The sequence below is a fragment of the Protopterus annectens genome, chromosome 8.part0, assembly GCF_019279795.1.
Source record: "Protopterus annectens isolate FY-2018-M chromosome 8.part0, PAN1.0, whole genome shotgun sequence".
Classification (NCBI taxonomy): Eukaryota; Metazoa; Chordata; order Ceratodontiformes; family Protopteridae; genus Protopterus; species Protopterus annectens.
In genome coordinates, this window is record NC_056741.1 from 461,458,192 (window position 1) to 461,483,518 (window position 25,327).

Here is a 25,327-nt window from a genome sequence, read left to right on the forward strand (position 1 = left end):
AAAATGAGATGCTGTGAAGTGAGAGAAACAACCTAACAATGAATGACCTAGGCACACTAGTGAATAGTCACACACACTAAAGAATAGCCAACAATCTGCATATACTTAAATGAACAGCTGTTTATAGTCCTTTTCAAGACAGTCAAAAGGTGTGATGATTTTCTTCTGCATATCAAAGCTAGCACCCATAACATAAATAAGCAGTAACATAAATAAGCAGTAACATTACATACTTCCTTTCCTTACAATAATAAAACATTTTGTTTTATTTTTCAATTCGAAAATACTTCTGAATGCTTTCACTACAACAGTTACACAGAGCAGCACCTTATAAATTACTTAAATATTATACTTGTTATACGTGAGGACTTTAAACTCCTCCAAACAGCACAGTTAGCAAGAATGGTACTCAGTCAAGATTTCATTCAAGAGAACACGACTCCAGTACTAAGCAGTACGCAGTAATAAGGTAAACGGGAGGGAAGATTATTTGACATATACATTACACCTACAAAACTCTACTTTCGGTTTAACACATTTCCTACCAAGTTACAGCACTGACAACTACATAACTGCCAACGAGAATGCACATAAGGACATATATCATTACTATGAAAGCAAATATTTATTAATTTTATAGCAAAATAACGAGAATTAAAATGTAAGAGGTGGACAACCTCGATTGCAGTTACACGCAGTGGCTCGATCTACAGCAACTAAAGTTCAAACAACTAAATAAAAATACGGCACCGTATTAATTATGCAGCATCAAGTAATATACATTTTTAGGGATGACAAAACAGTTTAAAAACTGTCAGTTCTCCATTTTACATAGTAGCAACGGCATTGGATACCCCTTAAAGAACGAACTCTGGTATCATACGTCACCCACTGTCCATCTTAAAACAGTTTTGGTACTACTATAACCTGTGTAATGTCTGGCAATAAAACTGACATAAATCACTTTACACCCGCAGATCCGAAAACAATACCCGGAATACGATCTGTTACCAATACCTCCGTTCGTCCGTCCCCAAAACAAACTGTTCTCCCCTCCCCCTTCAGCGATTCTAGCATCTACTTAGTACATACTCTGAAACTTAACGGCATAATCACAAGCCAAGACAATACCCGAAATATTTCAACAATCCCTTACCGGGAGTTTAGGGTTGACCTCTCCTTTACAGCAATGGCAAAAGAACCGATGATGTGACACAGCCGCTGCCTCCGCCATCTTGATTTCCTCCAAAAACCACTCCCCTTCGAATCCTTCAACCAGTGACGTCAACCCACAGAAGCAGTCGGAAACAGCCAGATTGGAAATTTACCGCTAGGGTTTCTGTGTTTTGGGATGTAGTAGCCAACTTTAGTTGTAGTAATAAAAGAATATAGAACTAACCGATCAACGTTACACACAGACTCATATTGCTAAAACAAGTGTATTCGTTCATCATCTGATGTGCAGGCTGTTGATGAAGTTATTTCTGAAAGGAAAATTACATCATTAAACAGTATTATGTAGACTTATAGAGGAAGCAATAAGGTAGGACCCGGAAGTTGTCAGTGCTCCTGTAACACAACTTTCAAATTGGTTAGGAGTGTGTCTGGTGAGTGCTTTTTGTTAAATTTTAGTCTGTTTGTGATGGTATTTGTAGGGCGAATTGGTTCACATTATCTTTGTTACGCCTGAGTGTTTTGTTTAAATGTGTGCTTAGGTGGATTTGTTGATGTTCTAACATACATTTAGATAGATATTTTTTAATAGTGATTGTATGATTTTATAACTAGTGAGATTTCAGAGAGCAAAGAAGAGATGTTGCAAACGAAGACAGGAGGATAATTCATTGTCCATCTGGTAGCATAATCTCAGCTGTCCAGATTTTTGCCTCCTGTTTTTAGTCTACCCTCCTTGTGATTTTGTTGCAAATCACTGAATATTTAAGTCACAAAATAATGGGATAGGTTTGAGTTTCAGACCTCTCAGAAAATGCATGCTATCCCAATTCCCGTTGTTCCAGTAATTTTATAGGAGCAGTTTTTTTTTTAATTTGTACGTATAACTTTGGACGTTTGTCCCCTCATTATTTTAGTCTTTGTCCAAGAGTGCTAAGAGGTTGAGAGGTATGAGATGCATGCGTGTGTTTATTTGGAGATTACGGTAAAACTTCGAGTTTTAACCGCGGTTGAGGGGTGTGTTGTACTGTTTTTAGCACGCACTCCAGTGCTTATACTGGTATTCGGACTAGTTTTTGGTAGTTACTATATGCACACATTTATGGACGTATTTTCATCATTAAATGACATGTGTTTTATTAATATACCAACCTGATATTGAGTCCACTATTCCTTATGACTCTACAGTATTAGGTTAGGTTAGACTAGAGTAGGCTTTGTTGTAAAGAGGAAACCAGAGTGAATACCTTTAGAAATCAGTATGTAAGGATTCAGTGTGATTTATTCATACTACAGTGATGTACGGATCTGTCATAGTGTCTATAGACTCAATTGTTAGTGGAGTCAGGGAAGAAAATCTACAGACAAAAACAGAACAACGTGTAATTAATGCAGTCTCTGTATATGTAATAGACACTAACACAGTAATTGTACTGTGACAATGCATAGTATAGTGGTGGTATAATGGCAATTTATTTATTTAACATTTGTTTACAGGTAGAGTCAGACTAGGATAATAACCCATTTTCAGTGGAAGCCATGGGAGAAAAGCACCACATAGACATAATATGGTTACAGTTAAAGTTATTCCAAAGTTTAATACAGAAGCATAACATATTAACTAAGTAAAAATTCAGCTTCAGTTCATACAGTGTGAACTTATGCATACTTAGTGCAAATATTCAGATAGCCTTAACAAGCTGAAAACTGACATTGTCAATAGATAAAGTATTCATAAGTTGAAGTTTATAGACGTGACATTAAACACACTGAGTGCAGACTGTGGAACAAAGATGACTAGATAATACAGCCTTGGCAAAAGTATGTTTGCCAATATCATGAACAGAGCTGTCATGACTGTTGATAAATGAAAGCTCTTCCACATTCCAAAATTTAGAAAAAAAAACCCTTGGCACAAAAAAGCAACTTTATTAGAAACCAGGAACAATGTATCAAAAACAAAAATGAACTAGCACCTCAGTATACACATTCAGGGTTCAAAAGTTTTAAACACAGTAAAGCTCTTAAATAGTTCATTAATTAGAACATTAGACATAATCCTCCTGGAGTTTCCTAGCCAGATGAATTCACTAGTACTACTGTTAAGGCTAACTTACCCTCCTCTCAATTCAGTCTTACAGACATTTCCACTTATCAAGTAATAAAAAAAAAAATCTAAAAAGACTAATGTTTACAACTTCCATTGAGCACCTTAGAAAAGCAGCTCACACTATCGCTTATTTAAGTTTAGAATATAATTACTGTTATTATCTGAAAGAGAACAATCTGAACCTAAACAATGGAAGCAGTCTCATTATCTCAGAGCACAAAAGAGCCAAGATCATAGCATTTCTAACATTAGAACAATAACAATGTTGTTTTCTTTATCCGATATCTTAAAGTGTATATTTAAACAACTTTTAGACTGCTTTTTAACAACAATTTTCGATCACCAACTCAGCATTGGTTTTGTCCAGGTCTTAGTAATGCCACCATCCCCGTATATTTTTTTCAGAAGTACAGTAAATTCATGTCTTATTCATAATTTACTGAAGTCTACAATATTTATTGATTTGATGTATATTTAATAAAGTTAAACAAATGAATTCATCCATCCAAGACCTTAAATAGTCCAAAAGTTCTGAATAGTGTTAAACGGTGATTTGGAATGATAGCCACTCAGACATATACCTCTACTACACTAGGAGTCTCTCCATGTTCTACCAATGGACCTTTACTCTTTAACATATTTTCCAGTGATTTGCAGAAGATTGTTGAGAATGAATCTGTAATTCAGTGTACAGATGATTCTATACTAATTTGCGATGTTAACTCTGTGTACCAATTCAAGACTGAAACACAAATTACATTTAGTAGGGTTGGGTTTGTAAAGCGCAGCTGATGCTAAAATGTTAAAAAAAATCCAAATTGTGCTAATCTATGTAATATATTTTTTAATTGCAAAATTTGGTTGTTTATAATGCATTCTAGTAGGTTGGCAGATGGGACTTCTTCAGTGGCAGTTAAAGTAAATGCTGTCATGAATGTTAACCACCTGTTTTGGTGATGATAGGGTATTTGGTAATGCTGGAGGGAAAGAGTGTTGGATGGAGCAGGTTTTGATGACTTGGGAAAAGAACAGCAGTATCTTAGTCACTGATTCACCGGAATGCAGATATTTTCAGTAGAGCCATATTTCTAAGGTAAGAAAGTATAATTAAATATTTGTGGTCTCTAGTAAGTATTTTGCTAAAGCAATTGTGGAGTTGACAATATAACTACTGGAAGAATAAAAAAACTTATTCACTAATCATGTTAACAGCAGAGGCTGTAGCACAGATCCTTGGATAACTCCAGGATTTAATGAAGAGAGTAGATATTGCTGCATTCCATCCAATGGCTTGCATCCACTTTCTTTATGAGCACCATCTTGATGTACTTGTGAAACGAGAGACAACTCCGCATATAATGAGCATGGTATGAAAAACTGTGTCATAGACTTTGCAGAGGTCTAGAAGGATGGTGCTAACATACTTGCCCTTATCTTGCTGTCAGTAAAGGTATTCCACTAAAGTCAAGGACTGCACCCTCCAAGTTTTTGTTTCTTTAAGTATTTGATTACCTGATGGATTTGAACAGTATGTGGTGTTCAGTTATTAATGTTAAAACTAGTAGATGTGTTGGAATTAGATTTGGAATCACCTGGTATGAGTTTTGAAGTGAATCCTGGAAGTGTTTGAAGAAAATTTACTGAGCAACCTTGTTGTTACTGGGGTGGTCAGGTATAGTCCATGGTAAAGGAGTTGATCTACAGCTTTCCATAATTTTAGCTGTGGTGACATAGAGAAATGAAGCCCTAACTGTGGCCCAAGCGACATGAGTTTGATTAGCAGCTTTGCGCTTGGCAGAGCTAGTAAGGAGGTTGGGCATACTCATCTTTTGGGGAAAATTTGTGATTTGTAAATCCTTTGAGCCCTTGTGGAGGCCAGGACATGGAGAAGTTTGCAAAGCTAGGACATGAAGGTCTGTTGAAGAGTCATGGCCACTAGTAGACCTTGGGTGGGTAAGTCCTCATTGGCCACACAGAATAGCTCAGTCACTTTCAATGCTGAGACATGGGCACACTGGAGGAAGGCAGAAAGTTTAAAAAAGCCCTCTCACCAGAATATGTAATGTTACTGTCCACTAGCTCTGCTTCATAGCTGCTTTCTGTGACCACCGATGGCTGCCTCATTCCTGTAGTATTCCTCAGTCTCCTTTCCTCGTGTGAGGCAGCACTTGGGAAAGTGAGAGAGATGGGAGAGGAAGCAGAGTAGTTGATAGCTGTGCATGGAACCAAAAATGTTGCATTTATATATTAAGATAGAAACTACTTTACTGTCCAGAATGATGGGTTTTACTTGTTTATGTGCAGCATTTCAACAGGTTACTATAGTTTCTGTTTTTTTATAGTTAAGTAATCCATACATGGTCACTATTAAATACTACTTTACAATATAGTTTGTAATCCAGGGAAGATTTTTTTTGGCTCTTATAAGTTATTTGCACAGAGGGGAAATTGGCTTAGAGTATTTAGGATGCCTCAACTAAGACAATAAAGTGCTTTGTCACAAGGAGCTTTTGTAGAGGTGCCCACTCAGAAGATTTGAAAGCTGTTCTAAAATGGTAGGGGTGATTTTTTTTTTATTTCTTGAAATACAACGTCTCTGTACTTTATAGACTGTTTAGTTTGATTCTGCACTACAAAAATGGAAAATAATCATTAGTAACATCTGCTAGTAACACCAGTAAAAAATAATGTTTCCTGAGGGAGGGGTTTACTAATAAATATCTGGTCAAGATACTGTCATGAGCTTTTTTTATTTCCATACAAGTTGTTCTAGATATAAGTTGGATAAAAGCATAGAAAGGGAAGGCTGAATGACTGACTAGGTCACTGGAGATATTCCAGTCTGTGAAAAAATAAACCATAATAAAAAGTTCAGACTTAACATGTATAGTTTCATAACAAACAGCTGCATCCTTAGCTGAGGAGGTGTACACGCAAATAACAGAAAGTCATGTATGTGAACTGATTTTGATGTTTGTGAGTAAGGACTCTGTCTCATTTGAATAAAGACTTTGCAAGTCGGATAGGAAGCAGATGGGATTATCGCTGTAAAATATAGCAGCTGCACCTGCCCTCTTATGTAATCTATAGGTTGGAGGAGAAAAGGTTAGATGATTTCTAGGTCACCAAGTGTAATTGTCTGAGATGGTAGAGTGCACCCCATCTGGGCAAGAGGGGAGCAAGTTACCAGAGGGGTCTTTGACAATGTTATCAGTCACAGACTAAGATTGCACTTTACATTACCAGAGGGTCATATGGAGCTTATAAAAGTATAAAACAGTACAACTTTTGTTTAAATGTTAGAATTATACATTTCTTTTTGCTATAACATTGGCTCTAGGGGATGGGCACTGTTGATGTGTCACCCCGGCCCAAGTACAAAACAGTAAAAACGGGTCTGATGCTGATACTGCTGGAATTGAGATAGTGGAATTTAAGTCTGTATTAAACGTACATTTTTAGTGGAAAGCACATGTAGGAAAAAATGGTTTACCGATAGGTTTTTGTATGAGAAGAGTAGGTGTCCTAGAGGATTGAATATAGGAGAAATTAAGTTGAGTAGTATCAGACATAAGGCACTGTATGATAACCCACAGGTTATGAGTGATAGAATTAGCATTGCATATCTCAATGACATTTCAAGGGATCTCTACATTTCCACGAGTGGACATTGTAAATGTAGAAGTGGCTTTGCTAATACTTAAAGCACCCACCTTAGACATTTGCCATGGAGCTAGGGTAAACGGGACTACTAGGGTCAAGCAAGCCTCTCAGAAATTATATGCGTCTCCATTAGGATCCAATGAGCATACATGCTGTCACAAAATGCTAGTTGGTTACTGGCAATTACTGTATTATGTGCTGCAAGATAGAAGAGGAGAGATACTTGTAGCGATATTCTGTGACCCGAGGGCTAATATTCTTCATTGATCTCAGTGTGATTACATGTGAGTGAAGATGGCCATATAGCTGGTGCTTACATCCAAGGCAAGTAGCTATGAGGTTAAAGAAGAGTGAGGAAAAAAACTCATTTAGCATCACAGAAACAGCAAACCTTTTCATAAAGTACATGTTCTAATATAAAAGAAAAAAGCAGACCCCTGTTGCTTTGCAGTAAGGCAACGATGTTTGGGAACAATCTTGTAGTATTCAAAAATTATAACACAGAGTGGGAAAAGTAGTTAAAATAGAAAAAGTGGCAATACATTTGGAGCAGCAAAGGTCCCAGTTGAGAAGTGTGTGCCAGAATTAGTTTAATAATGAGAATAATTATGAATTACTAAGGTGTGTTATAGAACACAGAAAGACAAACGGATACATAATAAATAGTCATAAACAAAACTATAACTGAGAAACAAAACAAAAAAGTAAATTTTACTATAGTTTGTTTTTGCTCACAGAAGTAAAAGCAGAAGTGCAGCGTAACAGTTTAATATGGGTTTTAAGGGATTATGAGATGGTATTTTTACATTGGCGGAAAAGGTTCTGTAAAGGACTAAAACTAAAGGTAGATGGGGCAATTGCATTTACTAAAATTTGTGTACAATACATAAATCCATTACAGGAGCACGTAACGGCACAGCTAACTAATCTTTTTATCATAACGTTTGAGTGAGAGCAAGGCAAAGACAGAAGACCTCAAAAACCTCTGACCTGTTCACTTTGACTTCTCCAGTCGATTTGTATTAACATGTATATCTTGTGAAGAGGGTTAAGCAATGCATTTCCTATGCACCTTTCAGAATTTTTTTTTCTCCATTGTGGCCAACAATTGACTGAAACTACTCTGTGGATGTGTGCAGACCCGTCTGCTCAGTCATATGGTGGCAGACACTGAATGTAGCGATGGTAAGAGATCTGATCTGAGCCATTCGTTATGTGCATTGCTCAGGCATACCTAGATCCCTGTTATGGATAGAAAATAGATTTGTCTAATAATCAGTCTTCTGGAAGCTGCTATTGTTGATCAAATGGAAGGTAGTCTAATGCAGATCTGTTAGCTGTCAGTCAGTATACCTTTTTTTACTGAACAATCAAAGTGATAGATAGAAGGGGATAGTGGAAATTGTCTATCACACAGTTTTAACTTCTACTTCTTATATCTGACTTCTGTTAATGACACACCACAGTGATAATGTCTCAGAAATTAAGGTCCAGTCTTTACAGACCAGCACAGTGACTCTTAGCCTGTAGACCTGAACTCAGACAAGCTGAGAATACAAAAACTTTTATAGACAAAATTGATTTCATTGCAACAGAATGATTTTAAAGAACCGTTAAAATCAGGCACAGATAAGGGAATAATCACTGGATGGAAATAGTTGCATGATGTCTTCTTTGTTTTCTCTAAATGATATTAACAATAGCCAAAAGGAGTTTAAAACCTCAATTGATCTGTTACGATTTTCTTGTATGCCTGCATTTATAATAAGAATTCCCAGTCTGTTACATGCATATGCTTACATATTTGTCATTTGCTCTGGAAACATGGTGTCATCATATTGTTATGATTATATTAATTTGAACTTGAGCTAACAGAGTTAAATTTAGCTTTTTGGCAACTAGAGCTAGAATAATTTCTCTCTATACTCTCATTTGGGAACCAAGGTCAGGATTCAGCATAGAGAAAAGGTTTGGAATTTGTAGGTATTTGAAAAATCTACTACATACAGGAAAAATAAATGAATACATTCTATTTAAAGTCAGTCGGGGTGATTAACATATAAATAGTTATATTGCTTAATGTATTTGTATACTTAAGTTGCAAAACACCCTGCTTGACTTGTGTATACTCAAGAGCTTAGTGCCAAGTTATGGGCTCTATCTCAAACAAAACCCTGTTATGCCTCTGCACATTACAAGCAGAAATAATCACATGCTGCACTCCAAAATGAGGCTTAATATTTTCGAATTTTAACTTTTTTCAACGTATCGGTCTTTATAGTTAATCAAGTAGATGCTCTCTTATCAGCCTATGTTAACAGTCTGGTAGTGCATGGAGCGTGGTGATTATCCTCCTGTATCCAGAAAAGGACAAATCGGTTAAGCACTGCTATGGCACCAGACCTGATCTTAACTGATGTTAAGCACCCCCTGCTTAAGTTGTTAAGGTTGAGTCTTGAGCTAGGCACTCTTATCTGCTAGTACTGACCAGCAAAAGACAGAGGCAGAATAAAAAAAAAAGATAGTTTATTTCTGTCTGCTCGCCATACTGATAAGGTGTCCTTCTTATAAACTAAGAAAGCTAGAATAACAAGATGCGTGTTCTCCAGCATTTTCTGAAGGATACAAAGTCTGGAACTCAAATTTATGTCACTATTTAGTGACTTCGGTTCTCAGTGATTTGTCTAAAAAACTAAAATTGTATGAGGAACAGGTCAGACACATGAGCAAAAATTTGGACATTCTGAAAAAATATAGACGTGAGAGGCAGGGCAAGGTAAGTATAAACATAAAGGGACTGTGTTGCACTGTTTTTCTGACAGAGCTTGCCCAGGTGCTTTATAGCTTTGAAAGCCAGCAAAACACTTGGTGCTTTTTTTTTTCTTGCAACTAGTTCTACATGGAGCACATAGCTCCATGCGCTGCAAAGAATTATTTTCGGGTCTCCAGTCATAACTCTTAATTGTGTGTTCTCAGCATGTATGCCTCACCTCTCGAGCTTTGCTCTCAAAGTTAATTTTTTGGCATTCATGTCTCCCTAAACAGGCTGTGATTGGTGACCTGATCATTATCCTCCATATTTTAAACTTTTAACAGCCTAGGTGCTTGGATAGTGTATCAGTGAGTTTTAAACAGCAATATTTTCATTTGAAAAAAAAAATCGTCTAGTTTGATTCAGTCTTAAAGACAACACATTATATACTTGTGGCCGCCTCTTCTTCTTTTTAATATTATGTGGTTCTTTGGTATAGCCAGCATAGCATTGCCATTATGATAGATTGTATGTTGTGTCTTTCGGCTTTTCCCGGTTAGGGGTCGCCACAGTGGAACTCCGGACGCTAATTATTGGCAGTAGATTTTTACATGCCGAGTTGCCGGCCCTGACGCACAACCTCAACGAAGGTACGCCCATTCACTCATGTCTCCACACAGAAGACGCTCTAGCTGAGAATCGAACAGGACAACGTCTTACTGTGAGGCAACAACGCTACCGCAACACCACCACTGCAGTTCCTATTATAATAGATTGTATAATTACAAAAATTATGTTGCTGATGAATTAACATTTACCCTCAGATATTGAAGAAACATTTGTTGCAAGTGTTTAGCATATTCAGCTTCCTTACAAGTACTGCCCAGCTTCCTTACAAGTACTGCCCTGCTCCTTAGCAACCAGTTTTGTATGCTGTCTCTGTCTATCTAGCATAGGTTATTCTATAATAGTGAACCCTTTAGTCTACAGTAGAATCACCTCTAAGCCTCCCCAAACTCTAGGAAGATTAGCCTGGCAAAACACAGAAATGAGAAACCTAGAGATCTAGCCTGGCAAAACACAGACATGAGAAACCTAGAGATCTAGTCTAATGTACATTTTTTTTTTCCTTTTGACCTGCTGATAGTCATCCATTTTGCATCTGTCATAGATATTTAACCTTTTAAGAGCACTGCATCTTTCAGATTGAGGAAATGGTGCCTTAAAGCTATTTGAAAAGCTGAAAAAGTTAGAAGTAGAGAACATTGAATCATTTTGTTATGATGGCAGCATTCTTACCACTGTTGAAGCTCTACCCTGGGAGAGTGATTTTCTGTTTAATCTTGCAGTATTTATCTGTGTTCACAGGTGACCTAGGAGCACAAAATCCATCTCTGTATAAATATGCACAGACTATTTCTGTACTGTCTTGAAGAAGATTCCATCACCGATTGGGCATTAGATTACTAAATTTTATACAGATCCTCTGTCACAATGTGCCTTCCTATCGGATGCCTCATTTTGGAACTCCCCTTACTATTGTAGCTGTAAAGGTAGATGTTCTTTATGGAAAGTAGTGCGCCAGTATGTAATCTCACTTTGTCTAAGTGCCGAATATAACTCACCCAACCATGCAACAAGTATATTTCTTTCTTCTCATGATGAAAACATCTTTGTAATATTTTTTGTTATATCCCAGAAGAAAATGTATATGCTCTTTTATGCAAATAAGATTTACACAATATGTTGCAGATTGCTATCAAGACCTTTTAGATAAAATGACAGTTAACAAATTTCTCAGCTGATGTAATTTATTTAGCTTTAGAAACATTTTCTTGCAGATATCAGATATTTTGTTTTAGTTCTTGCCCATGACTTACCATCTGTGTCAGCAGATTTGTTTTATCTCTTGCACCAAATAGTTAGTGCAAGATACTAACATGGCTGGTATAGTAGTGCTGATGATATCAGGTTTCACCTTTGTTATTCCAAAATCTAGAACTAAAATACAGTAAACTCTCAGTTAACCCGAACTCAAGCAACCAGAACTCTCAAGCAACCAAAAACAAAATCAAAGAAATACAGTACAATTTTCATGTGTTGCACTGTCTGCTCCCCCCAGAAGAAGATAGGTTCCCTCTCTCCCCAACCTAAGAACAAGTCAAACCAAACAAATAGTATAGGGTACAGTATTAGTCAGACCTATTTTTAATAGTAACTCTCAAGCAACCAGAAACTACAGTTATCCTGCATCTACCAATCCCCATGGGTGCTGGCTAACCGATAGTTTACTGTACTGCAGTGCTAACTCTGTTTGCTGCTTGGATGACAAGCGCTATCTTTATTTTGTTTTACCTAAAAGAATCTTTAGCTTGTGTTTTACTTTGTGTCTCAATGTGTGGAGTTTTTTGTGGTTCAACATCATTGACGGTTAAGTTCCCTGGCTATTGGAGATTGATCTTAATTTCCATCTTTGTTTTACCAGTCTATGAAATATAGTAAAGTAACTTTGCCTGACATAACATTTGGATAACTAACCCATGCATCCCAGGTAGCAGTCTGGTGCTTTTTAAATATGTAGGTATATTGCTTGTCACTGCGCTTTGATTAGTTGAATAGTAAGCTAGCTAAGTTAACATTTTTCCATGACTGGATTTTGAGCAATAATGGCATTTGAAAATTATGGTAATGCATGTGAAAAGGTGTAGCATAATCTTGTGGCTGAAAATTGATGCATTCCACTGGAACCAACTTTACTTTTTATTACGCCTGTTGCTTACACAATACACACTTTTTATTAACACCTGTTGCTGACACAGTACCCACTTTACTTTTGTGTTACGCCTGTTGCTGGCACACTACCCACTTTACCTTTATATTATGCCTGTTGCTGGCACACTACCCACTTACCTTTGTATTACGCCTGTTGCTGATCCAACATCCAGTCCACTCTACCTTTTACAAGCTGTAAGACCTCTGGATTAGCCAGTCAAAGTAGAACCTGGAAACCCATTTTTATTCAGTTTCTGCAGGAAATGTTACTAGCACTTATCATATGAATAATTTATAATTTGTATAACCGATAAAAATACTGTTTAACTTTCTGAAATCACGAAATGTTAACAAGGTATTCTTTGATTGTATCAGAAAGCTAGAAAGTTTGTGAATTATTAGTAAACAATGAAGTAATCATTTAGTTACACCAAATAGAGAGTACATGGCAGAAAAATTGTGAATTTTTTCTGATAAGCAAAGACATAGAGTGCCGTCATAAAGACAAGGGAATACCACCCTTATGCAGTTATAGATATAATAACTGCTTCATGGAGTAAAATTAAAAGGCTTAAATTCCATTAGACCAGCTAAAAAAATATATATATATATATATATATATATATATATATATATATATATATATATATATGTTACATATACATATATATATATATATATGTTAGTTTCGTATAAACAGTAAGGGGAAATTCATAACTTAACTTCTATTTAGTTACGTTAAATAAAATGTCAGCATGAAGACACATGCCTGACGCATGGGGAAAAGTTGTGATGGCATTGATTCACAAGGAGGGGGTCACATCAGACCTAAACAGTTTTTGACTGATCAACTTGACCTGTATTCTCGGTATGTTCATGAAGAGAGTTACAGTGGTGCTTTTCCAAAATGATGCAGGGGAACTTTTTTTTTAATCACTATATTGTTTAAGACATGGGAAAATATTAAAAAAAAAATTAACCTTTTTTCCATTGACGTACATTTATTAATCGCATAACTTTTCCAACATTACATGTTTGTTTGTCTTTTCTGCTTTTCTGCTTTTCCCGGTTAGGGGTCGCCACAGCGGAACTCCGGTCCGCTAATGATTGGCAGTCTATTTTTATGGTGCCGAGTTGCAAGCCCGACGCCTAACCTTCATCGAAGGCACGCCCATTCACGCATGTCTTTCGGAGGCCACTCGACAATGGGGAGGACATACAGACTCCACCCAGAAGGCACTCCAGCCGAGAATCGAACAGGAGAACCTCTTGCTGTGAAGGCAACGCTACCGCTGTACCACCACGGCTTTCAATTGCTGAATTCCTGCCCTTACTTAAACCTCACTCCTCTTCCCCCTGAACATTATTCTGCATGTATTGTTCCAACAGTTTCCATTTATTATTTATGTAATTTGCTCCTTCCCTTTTCTAAAGATCAGTCTTCCAGTTCTTTTATTTCTTTTATAATCAATACTTCAAATACAGTTGGTTTAGATGTTGATTTCCATTTTCAAGCAATTTCTTGGCAGCCAAAAGAATTAAGCTTACTAAAACCTTACTTTATCTGAGAAATTTCGATCCTGTGCTCCAGCTCAAAAAAATAATTTTCTTTAGTTACAGCTGTTTGCTCACCCAGTATTTTTGACAGAGTAATCTATAGGGAATTTTTAAAATCTGTCAAGTTATTATACTCCCAAAACATGTTCCCAGTTACTTCTTCCTTCGCCATCACACCTCCATAGGTTCATAGGTATATACTTGTCTAATGACCATCAGGGCCTTTATAAGCTTAGTCTTGCAACCCAACCCAATGGTGTCCTAGTGTATCATGGATGTTTATTAGGAGAGGGGTATGTTAGGATGTTTCTAGAGGTTATTTTGGGGGGGGGTATGTTAATTTGGGCATTGCTGTCTGCCTCAGATATGGGGGCTTTACCCGGGTGAATTTCTGATTTCACATTCATTGGTCAAGGTTACACTTAAATACGGTTAGGATTAGGGATTTTTGCTACCTACCTGAAGTCTACTTGGGGTATAAGAATACCCATGCAAACACTTTCAAGCAAATATTCAAAATATTCTGGATTTTATTGCATAGCTGGAAGCCATATATATACATGTCCTCCAGTTGTTCTCTTTTAAATTGCTTTTCCAGTCTCTCTTCCCAATCTTTTCTAATCTTCTCTGATTAAGATATATAGTTAAAGCAATATTTTATGCACGATATGGATTATCCCTTTTTTTAACAGCAGCTTCTGTTCTAGAGTCAACTGAAAACTCCACCAGAGCAGGTCTTTCACTACTCTAATATCAATTTCTATTAGGGAAGGCAGTCTGTAGCCTCCATTCCAAATGTCATCTTGGCCTTGTACCACTCCATTGTGTTTCCTTCTCTAGTTATTTGGTCTCAGTACCTTGGTTCCTTTGCTAGTTTTCTTCAGTAAATTGCAGCCCCCCCTCCTGCCTATTTTCTTTACCCTGCTTGCAGTCATCCCTATTGGCAAAAATCGCCTTTCTTCATTCATGTGTCGGTTTAGCTCTTAGAATTGTTTCTGCAGTTTTATGAATATAATATTCTGTATGGTGACTTTTATTCTCCTTAAAGATCTACATCCAAAATCTCATTATCTCTTTATTTCTTGAACTCTCCCCTCTGCTTCAGCATCATCCCTTTCTGTTTTTAATTATAAATTTCTGCTTGTGTTCAATGTATGAACCTTAACTAAGTAGCTCTAAAATATCTGTTCAAATCATGTAATTCTAAACCACCTTGTTCTATTTACTGGATTAGCTTATCCCACTTAATTCTTGCCCACTTCCTCTCCCAGATAAATTCTTTCAACTCTGTATTAATTATTGTTCACAACTTCACCTGCCTGACCCATATTGCAAAAGTAAAGGGACTAAAATCCTTTTCAGTGCTTGCATCTTTCAAGCCATATCCATAAACAAGAGCTTCCAGTTTCTCACTTTTTGTATTATCTTTTTAGTCTCCTACTGCATATCCTTAGCTGTCATAACAGAAGCCTTTTTAATCCGTACTCTTAAATACTTCATCTTATCGTGTCCCTATCATCATTCTCTTTCGGCTTTTCCCGTTAGGGGTCGCCACAGCGGATCATCTCTTTCCATTTCTTCCTATCCTCTGCATCTTGCTCTGTCACACCAACCGCCTGCATGTCCTCTCTCACCATGTCCATAAACCTTATCTTAGGCCTTCCTCTATTCCTCTTACCTGGCAGCTCCATCCTTAGCATCTTTTTCCCAATATACCCATCATCCCTCCTCAGCACATGTCCAAACCAACGCAATCTTGTCTCTCTTGCTTTGTCTCCAAACTGTCCAACATGAGCTGACCCTCTAATATACTGATTCCTAATCCTATCCATCCTAGTCGCACCGATTGCAAATCTTAACATCTTTAACTCTGCCACATCCAGCTCTGACTCCTGCCTTTTTGTCAATGCCACTGTCTCCAACCCATATAACATAGCTGGTCTCACTACCCTCTTGTAGACCTTCCCTTTCACTCTTACTGGTACCCGTCTGTCACAAATCACTCCTGACACTCTTCTCAACCCATTCCACCTTGCCTGTACTCTCTTCTTCACCTCTCTTCCACATTCACCATTACTCTGAACTGTTGATCCCAAGTACTTAAACTCGTCCACCTTTACCAACTCTACTCCCTGCATCCTCACCATTCCTCTACCCTCCCTCTCATTTACACACATATATTCTGTCTTAGCCCAGCTGACCTTCATTCCTCTGCTCTCTAGAGCATATCTCCACCTCTCCAGAGTCTCCTCAACCTGATTCCTACTCTCACTACAGATCACAATGTCATCTGCAAACATCATAGTCCACGGGGCCTCCTGTCTGATCTCATCTGTCAACCTGTCCATCACCACTGCAAATAAGAAAAAACTCAGAGCTGATCTTATCGTGTCCCTATAAATTTGTGTATTGCTGAACCAATTCATGCATGAGTACATAATTTACATCTGTAGCCTTTGTTCTATCTTCATTAATTGTAATTCCCGAAAAGACTTTTCTCAAAATGTTATGCAACAATGAGATGTGCTTTTCTGGATTTATCAGGTACAAAATAATATCATCTGCAAATAAAGACAACTTTTCTTGATTATCATACCAATTATATCCTTGCATTTCTGAGTCCCTTACTTTCTTTACAAATTGCTTTAAATATTAAATAAAGGGGAAAGAGGACACTTCTGCCTGATTCCTCTGTTCAAACACAATTTATCAGAAAGGAACCCTCCCACTTTTTAATTATTGCCTCTGATCCTTCTTACAGTAACAAGGTTAACTAGGAGGATATATTAAGGAATGCAAATTAATTCCCTTGCCCTACTCTGTTGAATGCTTTCTTTACATCAAGACCCACCAACAACAGCAGTATTTTCTTATGATCCAGAGGGAAGCAAAACATCATTGTTCTGTGAATATTGTCAAATGTTTGCTTCCCCTCCACAAAACTTCATTAATCCATATCTAGTAATTTTGGCAACACCTTTGTCATTCTTTTAGCTTGTGTAGACATAAACACTTTGATTGTATAGTTTAAAATTGAAATGGGACTATATGAAGCTGGGCCTGATGGGTCTTCACCATCCTTGGGTAGTACAGCCACCATAGCTTTCTTCGAAGATGTTGGTGCTTCCCATTCTTTTAAAATACTGTTAAACAAAATCTTTCAGATCTTTATCACTCTCTTCCCTCCTACTTTCTAAACTTCCATAGTAATACCATCTGTTCTTGGAGAATTTCCTGAAGAATGATTTATATTTCACTGTTTTTATCTCCTCTCCTGCTGTCTTAACTGTTACAGGTTCATATAGTTTCATAGTTGTGTACTAGGCTAATGACCACAAGGGTCTTTTTAAGCCTAGCCATGCATCCTAAATCTCTGACATTTTCTGGTACCATTGATAAGTGTAAGTAGGGGCCTGGGATATGAAACATTTGTAAGTAGGGGTCTGGGTGATTAACCATTTATAGGCTGCCTGTGCCCATTAGAGACATAGGTGCCAAACCAGGGATGAATTTCCTGTTCCCCATCCAGCTGTCCAAGTTGCGCTTGAATTGGGTTAACTCTGATTCATATGGCTGGGGAGCCTCTTCTAGAGACAGGGTAGTCTCTGGTGTCTCTCCAGCAGGTCCTATTTATATCACAAGCAAGGTTTAAGTCTTTAAAATGGGTAATTAGGATACTCTTTGTTTTGTGAATATGCAGGAGATCCATCAGGGTGGGGTCTAACAGTGTCTTGTCTGCCTTCAACAGCCTGTAAGAGACAGAATACAGGAATTGGTCTTTGAGGTAGTCTGCATAGGACTTGTTACTTACACCTTGTATTCATTTTGATGAGGAACATCTCTGAGAATTTCAATTGTTGGATGTGCCTGGTTAGATACATACCAAAGGGGACATTGTACTCAATGTTAGGTCTAATGAAAGCTAAATACAGTGTAACAATGACCTCTGTGAATCTAGATGCCATACCTTTTTTTGTAAGTTGCTCAACATAGAATGATTTTCTCACTACTGTAGACGTGATGGTTAAAGACTAGATTACTGTCTGTCTGTGTCCCCAGTTTCCTGATTACTGAGTCTATTCATAAGGGGTGTGTTGTCAATATGATAATTACCAGGGATGGATGACTTCCTGAAGGATACTGTTGTGCATTTCTTGGCATTTAATTTTAGGCCGTGGCTCTGACACAAGTTATTTGTCTGTGTCAGCTGTTCCCGAGTGTTCATGGGGGGATTCTATGACTGCTTTTAATTTGCAGTCCTGTGCACATTTAGTCAGTCAGAGTTCCTTGACATTGGCCTTGATTTCTTAGAAGTAAATGTCAAAAAGGAGCGGACTTGGGACTGATCCCTGAGGGACTCCACTTGTGACTAGCCTGTTAGTGAATGTGGACTCCCTAATTCTAACTTCCTGTGTCCTGTCTTTGAACCAGCTGGCTATCCAGTGGGTGACATAAGAGTTTATACCTAACCTCTGCCTGAGTGGGGTATTGTATCAGATGTCTTGGCCAGGTCAAGGTAGGTAGAGTGAACCATTTTGCCTTCATCCATTGCTTTGGTGACTTTCTGGGAAAAAAAAATCCACCAGGTTGAGTAGGCATGACCTGCCCTTGACAAAACCGTACTGGGTTGAGTCCAGTGTCTGGAGGTTTACTATTTCATTATTTATCTTTTTTATAATAATTCTTTCAACAGCTTTGCATATGAGACTAGTGAGACTTATAGGTCTGTAATTTCCAGGATCTGTAGATTGCCCACCTTTGTGCAGAGGGATGACTCTTGCTGTTCTCCATTCATGAGGCACAAAGCCTATTTGGAGGCTACAGTTAAATAGCAATCCCAGAGGGCCTGATAGGTCATGTTTCATACCATTTAAAACACATCCTCAGATATTGTCTGAGCCCATTTGATGCAGTATTCGTGACCTTAGTAGACAGTATTGTTGATCTCTTCCCTAGTAATTAGTAGGGGGAGTTATATTTGATGGTATTTCCTGGGGGGGGGGGATGAGAGAGGGGGGGGTAAAGTTAGAGATGAATTTATCTGCCAATGGGTTTGTTATATATTTTGGCTTAGTATAGGTGGCTCCATTAAAAATTAGTTCTGCACAGAATTGGGTTTGTTATATATTTTGGCTTAGTATAGGTGGCTCCATTAAAAATTAGTTCTGCACAGAATTGTGTAATGCCTTTGAGGTTGTAGACATAGTTAACAATATCTTGTGGTTGTCCTTGGCCTCAGAGGTCAAATTTAACTCAAATTTGGCTTTAGTAGACTCTTATTTGTCCTCTGAATTGTTTGTTTAGTTTGCTGAGAGTGCTTTTATTTTGTTGGGTACCACACTTCCTAATTTATGCCATGATTTTCTTCCTTCTGTTATACTGTTGGAGATGGCGACAGTTAACATGATACCCCGACCCCATATAGAAAATAGGGAAAAAAGGGATGATGATGATGTTATACTACCTGTTGATGTTGTAAACCTACCATGGTGCCTTGTTTTTTTGAGTTAATTCTGTTTTTCTTCCTGGCATACAACCGTCTCTCTGCAGCTGTTAACATGCTTGTGTAGGGTTTCTGTGAACAGTTCTGCATAGGCAGCAGTGTTCTCAAGGTTTATTGGGGCGTGACATGTTTCCAGGTTATCACTGAATAGTAGGAAGTTAGCCTTTGAGTAGTTCCTGAACATTCCAGGGTTAGCTGGGGTTCTGGGTTTTATTTTTACTTCAAAGGAGACTGTGTTTTGTGCTCTGATCTTACCAGCGAAGACATTACACTAAGGGGTGTGCAGCACTGTCCTGTATTAGTGAGGACCAGATCCAGTATTTTTGTGCTCCTTGCTAGCATATTGACAATCTGATCCAGGGAGTTTGTGTTCAAAGTTCAGAAAACTCTGTGCCTGCATGTTTTGTGCTTTTTATGTGATTCCCAGTTAATAGTGGAGTAGTCACCTGTGAATGTGGTCTCTGGTTGGATGGTGAGTGTTTCCAGTAAGCTTAAGTACATGTTATGGATTTTCTGGGTCATAGAGCGGGGCCTGTAGCTTACAAGGAACTGGTATGGGATTTTGCCTGTGGTGATTTGAACATGGAGAAATTTAAGTGCATTGTCCTGTTTGACCAGCCTTGAGGTATATTTATTTTTGATGCACATCCAGACGCCTCCACCTTTAGTCCCTGTCTGTGTAGTAGCTGGTCTAAATATGTGGAAGGTATTATAGCCTTGCACTACTGGTGTGCTCCCCTAAGATTTAACCATGTCTCCATGACTGCACAGACATCAGCATTTTTTAGAGTGAGAAGAACTTGTAGGGAATGAAGTTTCTTGTTTAGATTCCTAGCATTGAGCAGTAACACCTTTTAGGTTTTTTGGTTTTAATTTGCCATGTCGGAAGTAGTTTCAATTTGGTATTGCCTAAAAAAGACACTGCGGGGAAGGACGTTGTTTTAGCTAGTATTCAAAAGTTTAGAGGGGAGATGGGCAAACCATCAATGACAAAGCAGTGTGGTTTGTTGACCATCTCCTTCTTGTGGTCCAGTGATTTGAGTGCATGTGTAACGTGGTGGATCCTGGCCCCTAATAAGCAACTGTGACTTTCTCCTTACTCAGCTTGGTGAGAATGACACCAGTGTGCCTCACAGTGGAGTCTCCAGTGACCAGAATGTTGGATCGTGTGCTGGCTTGCCTTACGGGCTCAGAAATAGAGGCTTCATGATATGTGGCTGTTTTTGTTGGTTTGAAAGAGTGCATTCTGAGCTGCTGAAGGGTATGTGTTGTCTATACTTGTAGGAGGTCTTTGTGGTTTAAGAAGGTTACATTTAAGTGCCTCATCATATTTGGGTTTATGTGTTAGCTTTGAACTGTGTGTGATGGGTGCAGTGTGTGTACTAATAACAACCCGATTGACATTAGGATTGCTTTATGTGAGAGCCTTGCCTCCAGTGACATTTTATAAATACATCTGTCATACCTTATCAGTTTGAGAATTAGGAGGTTGTCAGTAAACGTGATGCAATTTCCACATTTCCTCAGGATACCCATATCTACCAAGCTGGTAACGGAGATAGTGGGAAAGTTTTTATATCCATGGCAACATGCCCTTTTTTACTGATTTGGACAGTTGTGATAAAATATAAAGTAATGCCACTAGTGTCTTGTTTGTACCTCCGGGTACATTGCTTTGCACTGCAAACTAGTTGTCCTGTGTGCAACTAGATATTGGTGAAATTTCAAGGGTGCTTTTGCAAGAAAAATGTCAGCTCAAGGTGTCTGCATTTTATGCAGAGCACTGCCAAGCATGTGAGGGGAAACCATAATAAGTAGACCCTGATGAATTATGGATGAAGTATTTGGGGAGATATTCTGAAGTTAGGTTAGACAGCAGCTAATCAAGCAGTACTTACTGAAGTAGCTTTGTGAAGAATGATGAAAAGAGGGGATTTGCATGATTAGCTACTACCTGGCTATTTGTATTGCTGGTCTCACCACAGCTTCATGCTTATGGGATAAAATACCCCTCTGCTTCTCTCATCAGAACCAAAACAATAACATCAATCCTAAGAGGAGAAGCAGGCCACAGGCTATTTGGTGATCAACAATCTTTTCCCAGATGATGCAGGGGTCTGTAGGCTTGATTTTTTTTTTTTAAATACCACCAAAACCACCGATCCAAGAAGTAAGCAATTTTAATTAAACACTTAGCGCCCCGGGTTGCACAGCCTTCCAAGAGTAAAAACATTACAAAACACTCTTTACTTACAGCATATTGCACAAGACTATTACTCAATTAAGCATGCAATTTAAATCACATACTTCCAATTACATTCCTTGTTGAGCCCCAGAGGCTCCAAAGTGCCATACTTTAAAATCAAGAGGGTTTCTTTTTTTTAAAAGTTTATTTTTTAAGGACACACATTCACCTATACCAACTTGCAATTTTAATTTAAGTTGCTTTTTTAAGTTGTATTTGTTGTTTTTATGGTTTGGTGGTATTTTAAAAATGTATTTTTTACTTTTTTTTAAGTTGTATTTGTTGTCTGTAGGCTTGCTGTAGCCTTTTCCTAATTGATGCCTTGAATAGTAACCAGACCAATCAGGATGGTCCTGTACAGACACTCACTGCTCAGTCAGTCAAGAATCAATCCCCTCTGCTCCTCCGTACACCAGGAGCAAAATATAAATGCAAATCCCAAGCTAGTTGTTGAGCTTCATCTGTCTCTAACTTTGACATGATTAAGTGTAGCATAAATGTTTTCATTTCTGCTCTTTCTTTTCTACATTTCTATACAAATTTTTATAAACTTCTGAAATACCTCTAATACCTCTACAGGATTGCTGGCTATTTTTGTTCTAGGCTCCCTGAGTTTGACAACAGCCCTTTCTACTTTTTGTTGCCTAAGTCATTGTGCTACAAGTTTTTGTGCTGTGGAGCTATCACAAAATAGTTTCTTAACAGCAATTATTTTCTAAATTCATGCATATATTCAGATAATCCCTTTCATTTAGCAACTCTGCATTTGCACCTCTTCTTTTTTGTAAGATTCCTCTTATTCTGCGATGCTTTAACCTTTGTCAGCCTCTCTAAGTAATTCCTGTTACTTCACAACCATATCTGTTCTCTTTTATTTCTACCCTATTTTAAATTCCATTTTCATTTTATCCCACTCACCAGCTATAACTTCTGAAGATATTTGTATATTTTCTAATAATTCTCAATTAATTTATATTACCATTATTTAAATTCATTTCTTTTTCATAGGTAGGTGGAAAAGCACCAGCATCTCGCTTTTTGCTTTGTTACCCTGCATTTTTATCTTAGTTTTTATCGGTACATGATCTGAAATACTTTTGGATGTGTGTATTGAAGATTTCAGTTAAATCAACATGTTCTTTTGCGATATAATTTCTTTCTAGTGTGGCCCGGTTATTGTACCTTAGGGAGTAATATGTAAATTCTGCCAGATTTCCTACTACTGAATTCACATCTTCCATGTCAAATATTTTTATAAATTTCTTCAGAAATCTACCCTCTTTTGTTATATTTTGCCTTTTAGGTCCCTCCAGTGCATCCTCACTACTATAGCAATAACCCACGCCTGGGTGTGGGTAATGCGGGATTTACCCACGGTTGGCGTGGTTTGGTCCTGAGGGCGAAGCCCGAGGGACCAAACAAAGACAACCGTGGGTAAATCCCGCATTACCCACACCCAGAAGTGGGTTATTGCTATTATACTATGACATAATTTTTAAGAAAAGAAATAATTACTTTTCTTAAATAATGGCATTGTATAATGCCTCTTTGCTGCCCTTCCGCAGCTGTCTGGTATCCGTGGCAGTTTTGATGTACTGCGCATGCCTACGCAGTACATCAGAGCTGAGGCCAAAAGCAACGGAGAAAGCAAGATCTCCGTTGCTTTTTACTGTTTCGCTATGTTTTCGCTATGTTAAATGGGTTTAACATAGCGAGACAGCTTTAAAATAAGCAACGGACATCTCCGTTGCTTATTAAGCTGTCTCACTATGTTAAACCCATTTAACATAAGACAGGTTTAAAAAAAAAAGCAACGGGGAAAGCAAGATCTCCGTTGCTTTTTACACACTGTGTCGCTATGTTAAAGGAGTTTAACATAGCGAGACAGCTTTAAAAAAAAGCAATGGAGATCTCAGTTGCTTTTTTTAAACCTGTGTCGCTATGTTAAACTCTTTTAACATATTGAGACAGTGTTTTAAAAGAGACTTATACTAATGGAAAAAGTCCAGGCGACAGGACCTTTTTCCATTAGTATAAGTCGATTTACAACGTGCATGCTGGCCAATCAGTGTGCACATTTTGAAATATTAATGGGGGGGTCATGGTATAATGCAAATCAAGTTCCATTTCCCACTTGTAAGTAGTCAGCAGTGAATCTTTGTAAATTTCACTCTGAACAGAATACACAACTGCCTTCAGCTGCAGACTTCTTGACTTCCACTGAGCATTTGCTAGTGGGGAAAAAAAGCTAATCTCTTTGCAGATGTAAGAAACTTAGCATTTTTCTTGGCTTTCATCATTTTGTCTTATTTTCAAGCCTACTTACTTAAGCCAAGGGCATTAATCTAGGTATTCACCCTTGTAAAAATAAGGGGAAATATCTTAATTCTACATATAATGTTTCGAAGACCAACTAAATATTAAAAAAATTTCCAAAAAAAAAAAGATGATGATAGTTCCAACAAACATGTTTATTGTTAGCGCTTTCATATGCTGCAATCAGTAAACTTCTTCAGACTTATCTGGAGTGTTTTTTTCCCTTGGCCTCCACTGAAAATAGGCTGTGTCCTAACTGGACTTTCTCAGTCAACAAATATTAAATAAGTAAATATAATCTGTGCACTTTTAACTCCACTTCACCCTGCCAGCCCAAGATCACAGCATGTTAACATTAAATTTGCTGTTGTCCAGACTTTCTTTAGTTATACCTTAAAGCTTATTTTTCTTACAACTAGACGTATTTGCTTACTTTAATATATTTAACAGTTAACAGCAGTCACTGAACCTGCCACATTTAAAATACCCCTAACTGCATATTATACAGAACTGTTTTACTATATATAATATGAAGTTTATGATATGAAATATTTGATACTAGTAACAGCAAAAATTGATTAACTTAGTTACTTTTCCCCCTCTTAGTGTCGTCCTAAACATTAATGGCATAAAGTGGGGTAGTATGCTTTACAGTTGGCCCATAAGTTTAACATAGTCAACAAACTTCTGGGTCTTTTTCAGCCACTTTTTCTTGCAAAGCCATGTTTCATAAATGTGATTGATGTTTTATAGTCTCCCATTTGTTCACTAGTTTGTGTTGCTGGTTTTCGTCCTGTTTATCTCCCGTCTACCAACACCAGACTCGTGTTCAAGTCCAAGGTACTCCTGATTCTTCTGATTGACTCCCGTGCTTTTTTTCTTTCTCTCAAGCAGTTTCCTTTAGAATAATGGAAATGCTTTCACTGTCAAAGTCTCTCTTTTTATGAGCTTTATTGTCAGAAAAATGAGAAGCAGAGTCCCCTTCTGTTTGCTGGCTTACTTTTGGTTGGCTAAACTTTTTTTTTTCCTCCTTACCCTATTGTGCATCCAGAAATGTCTTTGAGCCTCCAGGACAAAAAATATTTTGAAGGTAGCTGGATGTAGCAGCTTGAATCTCCTGCCTGCCTCTTGATATTCCCTGATCGCTGGGATAAATGTGCTTCTCTTCCGTCTGTTTTTCAATGAATAATTACTTTCCACAAACATTCTGCAGTCTCCGACTTTTAATACTTTTTC

At 37.7% G+C, this 25,327-nt stretch overlaps 2 protein-coding genes across 4 annotated transcripts in view; one reads left to right on the forward strand and one right to left on the reverse strand.

The window, feature by feature from the left end:
- Window positions 1-1,363, reverse strand: part of RNF115 (ring finger protein 115) — a 766,070-nt gene extending 764,707 nt beyond the window's left edge. Inside the window, exon 1 of the mRNA XM_044079986.1 lies at window positions 1,157-1,363. Coding sequence (XP_043935921.1) covers window positions 1,157-1,234 — 78 coding nt within the window. The 5' untranslated portion in view covers window positions 1,235-1,363. The remainder of the gene's footprint in view (window positions 1-1,156) is intronic.
- Window positions 1,364-1,448: 85 nt separating this feature from the next.
- POLR3C (RNA polymerase III subunit C) overlaps window positions 1,449-25,327 on the forward strand; it is an 866,317-nt gene continuing 842,438 nt past the window's right edge. Inside the window, exon 1 of one of the 3 annotated variants that reach the window (XM_044079982.1) lies at window positions 1,449-1,543. The gene's annotated coding sequence lies outside the window, so the exon portion shown is untranslated. Of the gene's footprint in view, window positions 1,608-4,353; window positions 4,377-25,327 lie in introns of those variants that run through there. The other 2 variants (XM_044079981.1, XM_044079983.1) reach the window with 2 other exon arrangements.